Source organism: Pseudorasbora parva, chromosome 16, assembly GCF_024679245.1.
Source record: "Pseudorasbora parva isolate DD20220531a chromosome 16, ASM2467924v1, whole genome shotgun sequence".
NCBI classification, from domain to species: domain Eukaryota; kingdom Metazoa; phylum Chordata; class Actinopteri; order Cypriniformes; family Gobionidae; genus Pseudorasbora; species Pseudorasbora parva.
The window spans coordinates 40,040,026-40,057,242 of record NC_090187.1 but is presented as its reverse complement, the minus strand read 5'-3'; the positions used below and the strand labels follow the sequence as shown (position 1 = coordinate 40,057,242).

At 38.2% G+C, this 17,217-nt stretch overlaps 1 protein-coding gene across 1 annotated transcript; it reads right to left on the bottom strand.

Annotated features, from left to right (window-relative positions):
- Positions 1-238: 238 nt before the first annotated feature.
- On the bottom strand, positions 239-16,825 carry caprin1b (cell cycle associated protein 1b). The gene is made up of 18 exons (XM_067419003.1): positions 16,682-16,825; positions 15,967-16,146; positions 13,720-13,782; positions 13,547-13,633; positions 11,947-12,185; positions 11,390-11,472; positions 9,270-9,419; positions 9,121-9,173; positions 7,762-7,842; positions 7,256-7,423; positions 7,076-7,184; positions 6,628-6,689; positions 6,398-6,505; positions 6,135-6,278; positions 4,230-4,383; positions 2,971-3,174; positions 2,760-2,866; positions 239-778 (listed from the first exon to the last, which is right to left on the bottom strand). Exons 2-18 carry the CDS (start codon positions 16,144-16,146, stop codon positions 692-694), a joined length of 2,079 nt encoding a protein of 692 aa, XP_067275104.1. The 5' UTR covers positions 16,682-16,825; the 3' UTR covers positions 239-691.
- Between the last annotated feature and the right edge of the window lie 392 nt (positions 16,826-17,217).

The following is a 17,217-nucleotide window of genomic DNA, read 5'->3' as shown; positions in this document are numbered from 1 at the left end:
TATTTTATGTGGGACTTCTTGATTATTCAAATTAATGAATCCAATGGAGGGAGCGTTAGCAACAAAAGTTAATTGTTCAAGCTTTGTCTCTTCTGAAGGATGTAAACAAATAGTAGTGCACTGAAGGTCTTTTTGGTTGGACAGCTGTCCAATAATTGCATGAGTATTAAAAGCAATTCATTAGATTTTAGACCAAATTTGTGTTTAAAAAAAGAAGGAAAACAACTCTACACCCAAATATAGAACAGTAAATGCAACACATCTTTATTGAAACTCTTGAAGCAATAACACTTTACAAACTGAGAGTCTGGGAGCATCTTTTTAAAAAAAACAATGTACCAAAAGAACCATTTTTAGAACCAAAATGAATAAGTGTGAACGAAACTGTGGGACAAAAAAAGAAACTCCCAATCTTGGACCAGCTGTGGCAGGTTTTTGAGTTTATTTCATACAAAAAGAAAATAAATTAAGTCTTTCAAGTTGACAAGTATCTGTTAGAAACATGGGGCGCTTTAAAAACGTAGCTTTTTAGTTTGCATTTTGAATTATTTTCTCCATTTTTAACTGAGTTGGCATTGTATGATCAATTCCAAGAAGGAGAGAAAGGGCGAGGGGAACAAAAAGGCAGGACATATGCAGTTCAGTATGTGGATGTTCACTGTGGTCCAAACGTAAGGTCGGTTTACAAGAGTTAAGACCGCATGGCTTGAGCGTTTCCTCGAGTGACCCCTCGAGTCCCTTGGCCAGCACCACGTTTATAGTTCTGTTGGTAACCATCCTGTGGAGAGACAAATGAGGATTAACGAGACAAGAAATCTCATACAGTATGGATCCTTTTCACATTTCTGGGTCTTAAACACTTTTTCTTCATTAGTAATTTGAGAGGTAAATTTGGTGAAAGGCAGCTTTTCACAGGCAATTATATGGGCAGTGTTAAATTTCATTTTTAGCTTGAATACTTTACCATGTAGTCAACAGCATAAGTACAAATATAAGGATTAGTGCATAGAACTTAGACATTTAGCAGACGCTTTTATCCAAATATTACAAATGAGAGCAATAGAAGCAAGTAAACAAACAAAAATGGGGGAAATTGTGAATAACGTTGCCGGTTGATCTAAGGTGTGCCCCTTAATTTTTTCGCTCGTGCTCCTAGAAATTCTCAGTTTGGGGCTACAGTGCTCCTAGTAAAAGCAGGTGGTCTGGATCCAAATACTTTTTTCTAGTTATTTTTCTAACAGACTAACAAGTTTGAGTATTGAATGGCTTTTGTGAGGTAAATTTGACATCACATGAAATAAATGTTCTCAAGCGGTTTTATACAATCTCTTTCCAAGAAAGAAATGCTGATTTAGCGATCTGTCAGGCCTTTATTGCTTGTATTTTGTGATAAAATTGAAAATTTGAAAGCTGAAAGTTTGTTAAATGTTTACTAAAATTAACAAAAATTAAGAGTGACACAAAGGTTACAGTTAAATACAAATCTTCCTGCGCTACAAATAATGTGAAATTTAGGCAGTAACAGAAAACAGCAAAAAGATTTAAAGATATTGAAGATAATCCATACAAGTATCAATCAATTAAAAACAAGAACAGATAACGCTTAGAGTCCATACAGCGGTCAAGATTATCTGTTGTGGGTATCCACATTGTGTGCAAAATAGACACTGCCTTCCTGCCCTTTTACAGTAGACCTTACTTGGATGTTCATTTATTGACTCATTGTTTTTCTCACACAGTCAGTGTTGTTGCTCAATAGAGATAAGAGCTTTGAAAAAGCCTGATATTTTTTACTTTGACAGGCGTTTCTGATGGGGAAACCTGATCTTCACTCTCCCTGAGAATATTTTGGAGCTCAAACTAAGGTTTTTCCACTGCAACTGTGCTGCGCCAACCCATTGTTTTTTTACGTCATCAAGAAAAAAATGTGACGGGCTACTCACAGAACATGCAAGTAATTTTAAATAATTGCATGTACATTTATATTGTGGCCAGCGACGATTCCAAGAAAAAAATATCACAATTAGTCGCAGTCTGAAGCCCTGCAGTATTCTGCAACTTTATGCAAAATAAAAAAACAAAAAGCATAGCATTAAAAAATGTCAAATTATAAATAAATACAAATTATTGGAGAAAAACTTTTACTAGATTTATTATGTTAATAACAGTGGAAATATGTCAATCTGTGAAAAGTGTTCGTTTCGAGGATGTGTTGAAAAAGTTTAAAAGGAGAAATTCCCTCTTTGGGCTCCATCAACACCTGGATCAATGCGGCGGCAGGCACGACGCAAGAGTTTTTTGCTAGTTTCAGCCCGACGCAGTTATCATTTTCAGGTCCTGCACAATGTTGTTTAAATAGCAAATACATTTGTCCCCATGCTGGTCTGAAAATGTGGTGTTCTGGTGCATTGTTGGCACATTGCTATTTTTTGAGGCAAATGAAACGGCTGTGTCATTGACCAACAAAAACCTGGTTTAAAGTCAATAGCACCGTATTTTTTGGGTTATTTTTTGGTTATGCACAACACACATACACTCTGCTTATTACACACACAGGGCGCAGCAGCACACAAACATTTTTAAACATTAAAAATAAAAGGATTCCTCTCTGGAAAAGCATTCAGTCTTTCCGCTCACATGTAAATAGCATACTTGCCCGACAGAGTGCGAGTGCAAATGGCTTTTAAAGGGAATGGCAGATGAGACTGATGGTTTATTGCATGTTACACCCAAAACACACCCAACCCAGTGGGTCTTACCCGCTGATAGTTGCCGTTGGAATAGTCGCGCGGCGTACTGAACTGGGTTTGTCCATATCCAGAGTTTGCAGCGTTTGCGAAGGGAGGCCGATAACCATCATATCCCCCTGAAATTAGTTTTATTTGATGATTTTAATGCTCTTATGAGAGAGAAAAAAAAGAAAGAAAATTCACTGTAAACAACAACTGCAAACACAATGTTGTTCTGTACCTCTGAAACCATTGGATGGTCCTCTGTAGCCGTTGATTATACCACGTGTGTTACGAGGACCACCACGGGACATCCCTCTGCTGTTGTAGAAGGACTGAGCCTGGCGGCTGAAGCCATTGCCCTGGCCACCGGGCTGCTGGGACATGGGCTGGTGGCCAGTGGAGTTTTGGAGTGACTGGTCTTGAGAATGGTAGGCACCAACCACTGTTAATAATAAAGGGATAAAACAGCTGAATCAAATATGTTTAAAGGTGCATTTACACAACTAAGATGAACTTGAAGTTGAAACCTTTTTACTATGCATTTTTTCGTATCCAGATGACAATGTTGTCAAAATGATCCCTCTTTACATGGATCCACAAAATCAACTAAAAACGCTGTCCTCTGCTGCCGGTCCAGTAGTTGGCAATGTCACTTAGTCTATAGAAGTATGATCTTCCTTTACAGACATGTAACACGCGTGCGCATTATTATTTTATAATAGACATGGACAAAACAGCTGAATCAAATGTTTTAGTATGTGTAAATGGTGTATAAAATATTATTATTAAATGTTTGTTATTACATGTGTTAAAATTAACAACCTGGGGGGGGTTCTCTTCCATTACCAAGCCTAGAAATCTAGATGCACCCTAATCTGCTGCGAGTATCATCTAGCAACTCTCAATACACGTCTGAGCGGTAAAAACCAAACTCTAGTCAGGCAAATCACATCGTGTATAGTCGGTGGGCGGGGCTTAACATAATGAGTTGCGCTTGCGTGCTACTAGTAAATGCAGAAGCTGGCAAGTGGCGGTCTTTCGAATCAGCTTTGACCGCGACTCTGGAAGACTTGGAGTTAAGCTTTTCTCTGAGAAAAGAGCAAAGAACGGCACTGAAGTCATTCTTAAGAAGGGAAGATGTGTTCGGAGTTTTGCTGACCGGATACGGCGAAAGTTTAATCTGTCAACTAGCTCTACTACACCTTCATTGCTCTGGTTGGTTGTAGCGCTATCCAATTGCATGCAGAGGGAGTTTGAAAGACAACCGTTTATCCCACCCTGTCAATGGTGAGTTTCCAGACCAAACATCTTGATGTGGGTCTGGCTTGTCAGGCTAACTATTACTACTACAGTTACTGTTGCCACAATGCAGGCCACAGGAAATAGTACAATTTCATATTATTGGCTCCTGTCCCCATATGTTGAGCAGTGCTGATATACAGGATTATATTGTGGGAATTCAAATATGATCTGAGGGATTCTGAAGATTGTCCTCACCAGACTGGAGCGGCTCTGGTGGCATGTCGGTCTGCTCCACAGGGTGCTGCGTCTGGCTATTAAAACCCTGGCTGTAGCTATTCTGGTATTGGCTGGCCTGCTTCATTGAGTCCGCATCATTAACTGGTGGGATAGGCGCATTAAGGTTGAACACCTGTCAGGAAGAACCAATTGAAGATAAGCGAACATGTAATATTAGATTATTGCCCGGTTTCACAGACAAGGCTTAAGCCTATTCTCAGACTAAAATGAATGGTTGAGTGGGTTTTAACCGAAACAACTTGCACTGAAATATCAGAATAAATTTGTGCCATTGTTTTGTCTCAGGAAAAAAAAACATAATTGAGGAGTATCTTAACCTCTTAACCCTCGCCCTGTGCTGAGAAATAAATAAAAAAATGACATACCCCAAATAAAAATGTCTGCAGCTCTTAAACCCTATGGTCTATATCGATAAATGTGGTCTTATTTTAAACTAGACACTTTAAATTATGTTACCCAAAAGTCATAATAACTCAAATAGTATAGGGACAGATTAAAACAAGGGGAAATATGCATGTAAGTGACTCACGTTTTTATTTTTTTATTATTCCCTTATGGAAAAAAATATTAGATTTTAATTTTTATGCCCTGAAAATAACCTAAATATAAAACTGAATGTCTGATCATGCTTTGATTAAAATTTGAGGACGATTCTCTCAAAAATGTAGCTTCTGTAAGCTTTTATGTCAAAAAAGACTGGGCGTCCTTTCAATAAAGTCCAATTATATTAGAACATTTGTGTAATAGTAAAGAGTAGTTTTTATTCAAATAAATCTGCAATAAACTGCTAATTATAATGCATTTGCAGTCCCTGATAACTAAAACAACTATTTACAGAATTTACAAGTGTAAAAAAAACTCATTTAGTTGATAAAAACAGTCTCTTATTTAGTCTGCGCGTTGTGTGTAAGTATGTGTGCTTACACTGGCAGGCGCTGGATACGATGAATGAATACTGTGGAGACGACGCTAAGTAACAGCTAAGTAAGCATGAGGTATTCACCAATGCTTCTTACGACATCTCTTACAGAAACTACGCAAAATATTGTCTTTTGATTCGTTACTACATCCATCAATCAAATCTATGCTGGCTATGCATTGGCTAGGCATTGACTGGCTTATCCAACTATGGACCGGCGAGTTTGACTGACAGATGTATCACCCAGTGACGAGCTCCCTTTCTATTTATGTGTCCTAGTCAGCTTTTGATTGAAGGAGAGAGACCTGGGAGGGTTTAATATGACCGGAACAGTCCACAGTACAGGGGAGATTGTCAAAATAAGGCTTACAATCGCTATTTCATTGAAAATGGACATGATTGATTACTCTTAACACAAAACGCTTATGCAAACAACGGAGGATTTTTAGTTTTTTCCCCTTATTTTTTCGTTGTTTTGGATTAAAAGTGGGATGCATTTTGAAGAGTGGACTCTTACACAGACATGTATGCTGTTGTTTCGTGGATTCGTCCGATCTGATCTGAACGTCAGGAGATGAAAGATGAGTACCGCGTTCATTATGCTAATGTTTAAATAGCCACTGCTTTAGCATTTAATTTAACCCTTTCCTCTCTGGTGTATTTATTGCAAAAACGAGTTCAGAACATGAATCTTGAGTGTTTTAGCTTTCAAATGATGCATAGTTTGTGATAGTTGATTGAACAGTTTGTATAAAACAAAAGTAATTATAAGTAGAGACACGCCCACTTGCGTCAGACGCCCCGCCCACGATCCGGTGCGGATTAAGAAGTTAAGGGATGTTTATAAAAGCTAAATTCTAATCCTGTCTTAATTTAAGCCCTGTATTTGAAACCAGGCCAAAGAATATCCAACATATCTAGTAATTTTCTTTGAGGCATGTTACCGTTTGCATGGACTGGAACGGGGCTGCGTTGACATTGATGCCACTGCTGTGCAAGGGTTTGGATCCAGGCTGGATCACCTGTGTCTGTGGGGTAGGAGGGAGCGCCGTAGATGGAGGCGGCTGCTCTGTCAGGGGCATGGAGGCCTACAGAGGACAAGTAATATTTTGATGCCAAAAATAATTTAATGCACATTTTGAAAGCTCCTATTTTAGCCTCGTAGTAAGAAAACTTTCGAGAAACGACTGGGGGTTTGACAACTTGCCTGAATGGGATCCATGGAGTCCGTCTGTGCTCGTGGATCGGCTGTGTGAGGGGACTGATACATTGGGGGAGGTGTGGAGAAGGTTTCTGGTGGAGAAACCATGGAGATCTGCAGAGAAAGTAAACTGTCAAACTTGTCTTTACACATACATAAAGTCATTGATCTCATCTTTAATTTTCAGTCAGTTCAGCAGAACTCCTTTTCATCCAGAAAAACTTGGCTATACTCACTTGTGTGGGTTCAGGCTGAATGCCAACAGCTGGAGGTTGTGTGAGGCGGGACTCTGGGTGAGCTGTAAGTTGAGAAACCAAAAGCCCAGTGCGTTAGGGTGATTAGAAACGCTTAACCCAATACACTCCTGGCAAAAGTTTGTTGTTTGCTTGGGGGTAAAAAGTTTGATACCTTTTCAGCAGTACATGGCTACTGAACAATGTGCAAATATATAAATATGTGTTGAACAATATCCTTTCAATAACAAAATTAACAGCAGTAAGAAAACAGCAGTTAAGGAACCATCTGTTTGCACCAGCTTTGCAATTTGGCATTCCAGTTGAAACAAGTCACGTTTATTTTTAGTGTTGTCAAAAGTAGAGACGTCGGTACTGAAATTGTAAAAAAATATGTATAACAGGGCCTTAATGCAAACTGTACAAACATAAGGTGCAAGTATTACCATACCTGGTTGACACACCATGGGAGGCATCTCCATATTTAAGGCTGGCTTCATAGGTTGTGCCGATACAATAGCCGGATCGAGAGACTGGCCATCAAAATCAAGCATGGAGTCCTGGGAATGAAGAGGCGGTTTAGTACGCATACGAACATATGGCACAAGAACAAACCTGGAACAGAACCCACCTGCATGAAGTTGTATGGACCCTGCATCTGTGCCATGAGATCCTGAACCACCTGCTGTCTAATCACAGGGTCTGAAGGGGGTGTTGGAGTTACCGTGGTCAGTGGGTGGGGCTCTGGGACGACAGGCGGAGGGGTGGTTTGAACCGGCTGCTGCATGGAGTTAACCACCTGTAACAAAGCCAACAGACTTTAGAAATGATCCCAATTACAAATTAATCCAGTGGTAATACCAGGACGTCAAGATATTTCAAAGCATTTTAGGTTAAGACAATATGCGGAAACTACTAAGAATATATACATTTCTTAAACTTCCCCTAATCTACCAATTAGTCGTTTTAATTATTGTAGTTACTAATCTATGGACAATTTAAAAAAAAAAGTGACATTTTAAATATTGTTGTGGGCAGTGCTTTGCACTCAAAAAGGCTGAGAACCAATTATACACTAATCTAGAAATATGGATTTATTTTCTCCTCGCTTTATATTTTGGGTACAGAGCAGCTTACCTCAGTTTCTGCACTCCATTCCTCTCTTTGCTCATCACCAGTACTGTATGTGCTCTCCGAAACAAACTGCCTATTTACAAACTGGAGAAAAAAAAACAAAAAAGATCAAGAAAATTATTGTTAATCAGGCGAAAATTCAACTTAAAATTTAACGGCACCCCTCAGAGAAAGACAATACAATTATAGGGTTTAATCATACAAATTCATTATGTCCCTGAGGTCAACTTACACAAAATGTTTTTGCACCAAAAACAGCTGTAATTTAGTATTTCACAACCAGTTTGTCCATCCTAAATCCTGGTTTATTCTTGGAGTCCATGACAGCATGTAGATGAATTAGCAAAACAGTGTTATTTTATTAAATAAATAAATATTTACATTTTTACTTGAATAATTTTGCTGCATTTTTTCTTCCTTTTTATTAGTTTGATGTATACGAATATATATAATTAGTAATTTCTATCAAATATATATAGTTTTTGCTATATCAAGTTAACTAAATTAAAATGAGAAAGGTTGACTTGCCAACAATCTGAAACGGAATGCATTATATATTATACAATTTTAAAATTAAATGTTTTTCAATTCAAGTAATGATTCCGTTTACTATATTACCACTGGTGAAACTTGACTTCATCCCAGCAGCTTTGTGGCAGTGCAATGTCTCCCCAAGGGTTGGGAGCCGTTTAGACCATGACAAATATTGGAAGCAAAAATAATGCAATAAACATTTTAATTTGAATGAACAAGTGTTAAAGCGTCACTTATTGCAAGTAGAAGCCCTCTAAACTATTTTTCATTGAACTTCACAAGAAAACCGCCAGTCAATAAGATTTGGTCCTATGTAGCTACAGAGTAATATCTTACAGGTATAATTTCCTTTTTACTTTATTAAATTGTTTAATTAAGGTTACACGTGCTAATTTAAATCATTTCATAACTACTGGAGCTGCCAGAGCCTATGGCGTGATAAGCGGCAATGTATATCAAAGAAAACACACTTATCTCTGTACGTTTGTATTTAGTGATGTCTGATAAGCAACAGTGAATACAAAAATCTGAACAAGCAGAGGCCAAAAACGGGAAAGATGTCTGGTTTTGTGTATGTAATTGTGGCATTTCTAGAATCACCACCTTCTGTCAGAGAGAATTTGCATTTTCATTCTGAACATTTGTGCTTGTGTGAAAAGGCCTTCAAGTTTCAATCAATATGCTTTTTGGGCTGAGGAGGAAAATTTGAGTTCTCAAAATTACATTTACATTTTCATAGTACTACGAGCCTCCATGTCAGAAGATCCAGTAAAATGATCCCTCAACGCTTGCATTTCACAAGGCCTGCATTTAAGCAACTTGTCTCACCTCTGTCGCCTCAATTGGAATGGGTTCTGCATACTCTTCCGTCATTTCACCCTCTGCAAGGAGACAAAGGTCAATATTTCAGAAATCAGTATGGATCGCAGTGGTTTCAGAATGGGTCACTTGACAGAACAACATGAAATGAGATTTACCTGCATCAGGAGGGCGCTCCTCTTCTTCAGACACTTCCACCGCAGCGGTTTGCTCCTCTTCCTCCGCGCAAACTCCATTCTGATGGGACTGCACTTGGTCAAAGTAGCCACTCTGCAAAACCCGTTCCAACGTCTCATTCAGTGCTTTATCTGAGAGAAAAGGAAGCATTTACTCTACCATTCAAAAGTTTAGGGTCAGTAAGATTGAATGTTTTGAAATTCCCATGCTCATCAATACACACGCACTGATTAAAATACAGTCAGTGAAACATTTAAAAATGACTTTTCTAATTTTAAAATGTTATTTATTTCTATGATGGTTTCAGCATCATTACTCCAGTCTTCAGTGCCATGTGATCGTTCAGAAATCATTCTAATATGATGATTTGCTGCTCATTCATTTCTCTTATCAATGCAGCTTAATTTCTGTGCCAACTGTAATACATGTCTCATCTTTTCATGATTCTTTGACGAATAGAAAGCAGAACTTATTTTAAATAGAAATCTTGAGTAAGTAACAGTAATGTGTCGTTGTTAAATAAAAATAAATGTTCATTAAAAACCAGTTCAGCCTGAAAAAGGCACTACAGTTTAAAGCGGAGTTCCTAAATAGTTTAAATTAATACTGCATAATGCCAGCCCAGCTGGAGCACAGCACAAATGGATGCATTTATATGACATGAGCCACATGATCTGCCACTGAAGGAAAGTGCTAGAAGCTTTCCAAGTCAGGGCTTCTGAAGGTGATAGACTATATCTGTGAATATAGAAATATTATAATGTGCTTTTTAACATGCATCACGTATCTTTCAGTCAAGGGTCACACACATGAATTCTGTACACAAATTCAGCTATTTTTAGTTCTAAAAAAAAAAAAAAAAACACCTCCAGGAACAAATGACACCACCCATCCCCCTCCCTTTGGTATAAGCATGTTAAGATGGAATGTTATACATGGATTTAATCTTAGATATCTCTCATCATATACAGTGAAAGAAAATATGCATTCTAGCTCGAGCTAAAAGGCTTCTGCTAATGAGATCTATAACCTGGGTCTGTAATGTATAAAAATAGTTTGAACTTGTTTTAAGGATGGCACATTTGGCATTGCTCGAGGATCTTTCTGCATAGTGTGTCTTGTTTGCTGGGAGTGACGAAAGGCTCTCAAGGAAAAGAAACTAACCATGAGCATGCAGTCACTCATTTGGAGTAGAGGTCAATAGACTGAGGTTAAGAACAAATTCATGTGCGTATGCACATGTTGTGAATCGGGCAATTTTGTTTGAGAGAAGATGTGCACACAGTGAATATCCATAGAGAAGACCGATCATGAGTTGGAGAAAGGATAACCTTTGCCTGCATCTATTGCTTGCTTTGATTAACCTTTCAGTTTATGAGTTTCTCTCTTCTGTTGAACACTATTGTTTTTTTAATAATGTTGGAAACATACAGTAGATGCTAGCCATTGACTTCTATGGGGTTTTTTCCTACTATGAACGTCAGTGGCTACAGTCAACAGTTTGATTACCAACTCCGTTTCCACCGAAATTACCCAGAACAATTTTTCCCAGGAACTTTTTTCCCCCAGACTTTGCAGTCTGCATTTCCATCGCAGTCTAAAGTACCGTGCAGATTAGTTTGGTGACGTAGGACTGCATGCAACTTTCCAGAGCTCACTGGATTTCGCCCTCCGCAAATACACTTAATAGAGCTGAACCTCATCGTCGGTCCATCAGCTGTATTTTTTTAAACTCCATTATTTTAAACACCTTGCCGTTTTGACAGGGACATTTTTACCCGGAACTTCATTTTGACCCTGATTCCTGCGGTCGAAACACACCGAGTACCACCCCAAAGTCCCTACTAGTTCCTGGGGAAAGTTCCCACGGTGGAAACGCAGCTATACTTTAAAATCTTCTTTTGTGTTCAGCAGAAGAAACTCAAACAGGTTTGGAACAATTTGAGGACGGTTAATCAATGACAATCCCTTTTAAACCCAAAACAACAAAATCTAAACAAAAGTATGCATACAATCATAACCCATTATTACTATTTATTAACAATTTTAAACTTCTTGTGCATAGACCTAAAAAGAGTTAACATAACAGTTGTTGACATACATGTTGTGCCTGCAACAGGCTTGTCCTTTCCCTCCAAAAGTTCCCATAAGTGCTGTGATGCTTCTTGATACTGGTCAGTCAACCTGTGTGAGAAAAGTATTCTATTATGAATAAACTACCCAAGAGATTATTAAAAAAATAATAATAATTAAATGAGCAGCTCACCTAAAAATAAAGAAATAAATGTTGAAACATAAATTAAATCAGTTCATGCAAAGCAAATCACATTGCTTCATAAGAATTGGATTACACCGTTTGGTTGCCTGGAGTTGAGAAACTACGTTTTGTTTTTTTATCTTGCTGGACACACATTGGCAATTGACTGTTTTAAAGTTTGACGCTGAAAAAAACTTTAAAACATGCAGTGCCACAATTGAGACTGCTAGCTGTCTAAAATGTGTTCCACAACGCATCCAAATGCATCTAAAACTCTCAATTCAAGGAAACTTCCCATTGCAGTTGGTAGAACACACACATTTTGTTAGTTTACAGCATGGTTAACATTTGCATGCAGTTTTCAGAAAGGTGGTCAGGATTGAATTGACAGCAAATTTCACCTCATGTTTTGGTCACGTTCAGGCCCCACAAGCTTGTAAAACTCATCCAGGGAAGTAAGGTCGCTCTCAGTAAGCAGCGAAGGTCCACCGGCTCCTTGCAGAAGCTCTTGTCGCACACTTTCGTCCCCAAGTCGATCAAGGAGGAACTGCAGCTCCAGAACCCGTTTAAGCCTTTTCTGTTCCACATCTTCACGCTGGAGCTGCTCACGACGTGCCGCTTTCTTAACGGTCTTCTGGATCTATCCAAAGCAATGGATTGTGGGTGACATTCTCACTGATACATATAAACATGGGCTGTTCAATCCTGCTCCTGGAGGGCCACTATCCTGAAGACTTTAGCTCCAACTCCAAATTAAACACACCTGATCCAACTAATCATGGTCTTACTAGAAACATCCAGGCAGGTGTGTGTTGATGTTGTGTAAGTTGGAGCTGGACAGTGGCCCACCAGGACCTCATATACACATTCCAGTTAGGGACGCACCGATACCAGTATCAGGCCCAATTCTGCGCTTCTGGGCAGCGGAAAAACAAGAGCTGTTAACGCTCCGCAGATGCTTGTGATATGAAACGGCATAAGATATAGCAGAATCACGTCCATTTAGGAATAAAATCGTGTTTGAATCGTGATTGCAATCTTTTAACAATTAATCATGCAGCTCCAGAGTCTTTACTGAATACTGGCAGTAGTTTAACACCAAAAAAGGGTTTGCACTGGTTCAACCCGTTAGCCCCTAGTCAGTAATGTCTTAAGTGAACGTAAACTTTATTTATTTATTTATTTGCACATTATGTACATTGGGCGCTATTGTGAATTCCTTCTCTGCTGGCTGATCTTTGTTGATGAGTGTTGTTGTATGTTTATGTGTTTATGTGGAGCATTGCTGCAAATCCAATTTCCCCTTGTGGGACAATAAAGGTACTTTGACTTTGACTTTGAACAGTTGATAAAGAAAGCAAGTTCGTAACTATGTTGGATACATGCAGCTATGTTGGATAAGTGACAGCAGCCTAATAAACTGACTGCCGTCTATGTCCTCAATATTAAATTAACAAAAGATAAAGAAAAATCACTCATTGCTCTTGACTGAATGACTTTTGAAATTAAATAAATCTAGAGCAATCTTTATTTTATACACTGAAGACTATGCAGTTATTTTACATTTGATTACTTTATTCAATTTCAATTTCTGTTTCTAAAAATTAACCACTGACCTAACCAGACCAGTAAAATATTAACAATAATATGAACAGTGAAAGTTACAGCAGCTCCTATAATACATTTTAACATGCATAATTAGTCATGAAGCTAACAAGCACATTTCCATTTGCCAAGCCAACTAATCTGACTCATATTTTTTTGGAACCTCTGCCCAATATTTTTTTTAATTTGAAAATGCTATGAAAATACAGGTATCGGTGCTCGGTGTTGGGCAAGCACAAAAAATTGAAAGTATCAGTCTCTGACTTGTTCTGGTTAAAGTGCATCTCTAAGTCCACTGAATTTTGTGTTTTTTGGATCTATAGACATTCGCAACACACAAACTAACTGTGATACCTCAGGACATGGAGAGGGTTAATTCAATTTTCATGTACTCACTTCTTGACCCAATGCCAAAAAGCTCTTCTGCAGCTCCCGTGCAAACTCGAGGTTATGGATGACCTCCTGGTACTTAGACAGGGCTTCCTAAATTGATTAAGAAAAAGAACAGATTTGAGGAAATCTGAAAGACAACTGAGGGATAACAAAACATGCTTGCCTTGTTTACCCACCAGCTGGTCCTGGTTAAGACGTTCCCCTTTGCTGTTCCTGGCCTGATAGTCATCAAGCTTGCTCTGCAAGACAATAAATGGAAAAATATATATACCGTGAAAAATAAAGAAGTCCTGTAATAAAAATGACATTACATTTCTCATGCTGACTTAAATGTCATCATGAGAACATGACAGAGATAAACCATCTGAGCAGGTTATTTAAAATAAATTCTCACCTCTCATAAAAGCAGTGGGGCATAGAGGTTTGTATACACTAACGTTCAAAGTTTAGGGTCTGAAAGAGATTTTGGCCTAGTTTCACACACAGGGCTTTATTTACAGGATTAAGCCAGGAGCAGGCCTTTATATAAATGTGGCTTTAAAATCTGTCAGTTTCATTGTTTTGTCTCAAGATGCACACCATTTTTTTAAGATATGTCAGTGCAAGTTGCTTTAAGTTAAAACAGCGCAAACATGCATTCTAGTAAATGGGACTAGTTTAAGCCTTGGCTGTGAAACTGGGCATTTAGGTTTTTGAAAAGTCCCAGCCGTTTTCTTTTTTTAAATCAAGAACACAGTTAAAACAGTAATGTAAAATATTAATACTACAACTTAAAATAACTGATTCAACTCAATATTATTTTAATTCAATTTTCAGCATCATTACTGTCACATGATCTGTCCGAAATCATTCTAATATGTTGACTTGACATGTGAAAATATTCTTCATGTTGAAAATAGTTATACTGCTTAAGATTTTTATAGAAAATGGGATGCTTTGATGAATATTATTTAAAGAGAATTTTACATTATAAAATGTTTTTACTGTCTTTTGATCAATGTATTGCATCCTTGCAGAATAAAAGTATGAATTTATTACAAGGAAGAAAAAGAAAAAAAAAAACACATTAGGAAGCCCAAACTTTTAAATGGTTGCGCACAAATTTTCCATTCAACATGGATCAAGACAGAAGACTTTGTTCCATAAAGCTCCAGCATGTGGGCGAGTTATGAGGGGGATTATCCCATTTCACTGGGTCCACAGGTGACGTCAAGTTCACTTTCCATAAATGCACAATGTTGGAACCAGGGCGGACAAATCATCGCCACAATTTTTGGAATTTAATGAAAGATTCTTCTAATGCAATTCATACAAGTCATGATGCAGCTTACTAAAATTTCTAAAGCATCTGACGAGAAGCAGTGAATGTGAAGATGTCATCAAAATCATTGGTCAATATTGGAGAAAGTGAGACACTAAATTCTAAATATTTTCAATACATTTAAGTCATCCTCTAAATGCAAATTGACATTGGAGCACACTAGCTTATAGATAACAGTAAGGCTAACATATTTATACTAAAAGACAAAAAAAATGTTGATTTCAACTTTGATTTCATGGGGACTTTAACATCTAACTGTTACTTGCATTACACTGAACAGAAACATGAGGGTGAGTGAATGACCTTTTTCCTCAATGACATAACATCCATTTACTATAAAACAATAATCAAAAAGATAACACGCAAAGCAATATTAAAGCAATATGCTGCACTGTCACTACGTTAAAAAAATCTATCGTGCGAAGCTCAGAAACCTGCAGGATCCAAATGCGCTTACTGCATGCCCTGAGGACACACCTGCCCGTGACCCACTAATCTCCACAAACCCACGCCAACCCAAGCCCGACACCATCCAAAACATAAACAACTTTACATGCATTTTGTGCCGACCGTTTCCCTATTTTTTGCATGCTGAAGCCGTTTAGGCTAGTTTAGGACGCCATGTTAGCTTTATCTCCATGTGCGTGCAATACGCAGTGATCACAACAACTGACAAACCCTTCAGGAAATAACTTTGTTGTGTCAAGGAATGTATAGAAAATGTAAACAATTAGTCGTGTACATGCGTTTATCAAGAGAACAGCAATAACGACCAAAGTTGAGCGGCGAACATGTGCTAAAACTACGAACACGAGCCAGTTAGCATCTGTGCTCGACACAAAGAACAGCGAAAGGGGCACTTTATTATATAAAGATGTCGGTTCACATAAAATGGCTTAAATGCATACAGGTAGCGTAACGTTAATGCTTTCATTGACGCTCAATACGCCTGGTTAAGAAGGAGGTTTCTGTATCTTCAGATTGTGTGAAGTAAAAACAACGAATGGCCTGGATTACTGGAAGGAACTCTGAGAGTGGGGGCAATTAAAACTTTATCAATACATGTCTGTGGTAATATTTGCTATGCTTTGGTTGACGGTACCTTTTTCTTCTCCATATTGCGCACTTTCTTTTCAAGAACCACCAGCACCTGCTTCATGGCCTCGGACTGGGTTCCAGTCAGCTGGTTGCTGGCTGTGATTTGGTTCATTGATCCGGGAGCGAATCCCAAGTCTGGGCTGGCAGACTTCACAGTCCTGGTGCCATTTGTTGCCGAGGGCATCTAATCATGGATAAAGGACAGGGTTTAATTCCTAAACAAACCAATAACAATGTGGGGGGAAACTAAACTGCTGAAAACAGTCGTTGAGAGGACCAAAAGTCGAAGCAGACCATGTGTGATCGACGATGGTTTCATTTTCGATCACATCATACATCACTATTTCGATCAGACCGACCAGTGTGATACCAAGTGTTAGACAGTAACTAACAAAATCACATAAGTAACGTTAATATATTCAATTATTTAGGTTCGATTTATCCTCATGACTCCATTATACAACAAAAACATACAGACGAGATTTTTCAGCTGGCCATAACAGAGCAGTAGGATTAATAAAATCCTACCCCAATACCTAAAATTATTATTATTATTTTTACATATATATATATAATAAGCTCGTGAAATGTAAACAGAAGTATAACGTTAAATTCCTACATATTGTCATAGCAACCCATTGTCCGCATTTCAAACAGAAACTGTCGAACAGATTAAACTGTAATTACGTTCACGCCAGTGATTTAATATATGTTCTCACCTTTATGCGCAATATGTCCACAATAGGGGGAAAACTATCGTTTAGAGTCAAAATATGCCGAAGCGTTAAATGTGTTGCTTTTATTTTCTCGTCTAATTTACTATGGGATCCGCCCCGCCGGCCTCACCGACAACTGAGAGCGACTGAAAGGCGAGGAAAGTGGTTTATAATGAGGAAGGGCCCCGTTTAGAGGCGACCGCGATTTTGCCTGTGGCCAATGCACATTTATACGCAACTTATCATAACGATTACTGCAAATCCGACCAATATACAACAACAAAAATGAAGATAGCTCATGGCATGTATAAGAAACAGTCGCGAAATGATAGCAAATACTAGTATTTTATTCATTTGAAAAGCAGGCGCACGATGACCTCCTCACATGGATTTGTGACTGGACGCGTGTGAAAACGAACTGTCTGTTTTTATATAAAAAAATAATTGTTAACAGATTATTAAAAATGTGACAGTCTGTATTTTATTGTGGGGCTGTGTTTCATTTTGTTTCGCTATAAATAACATTATTCTAAACCCCA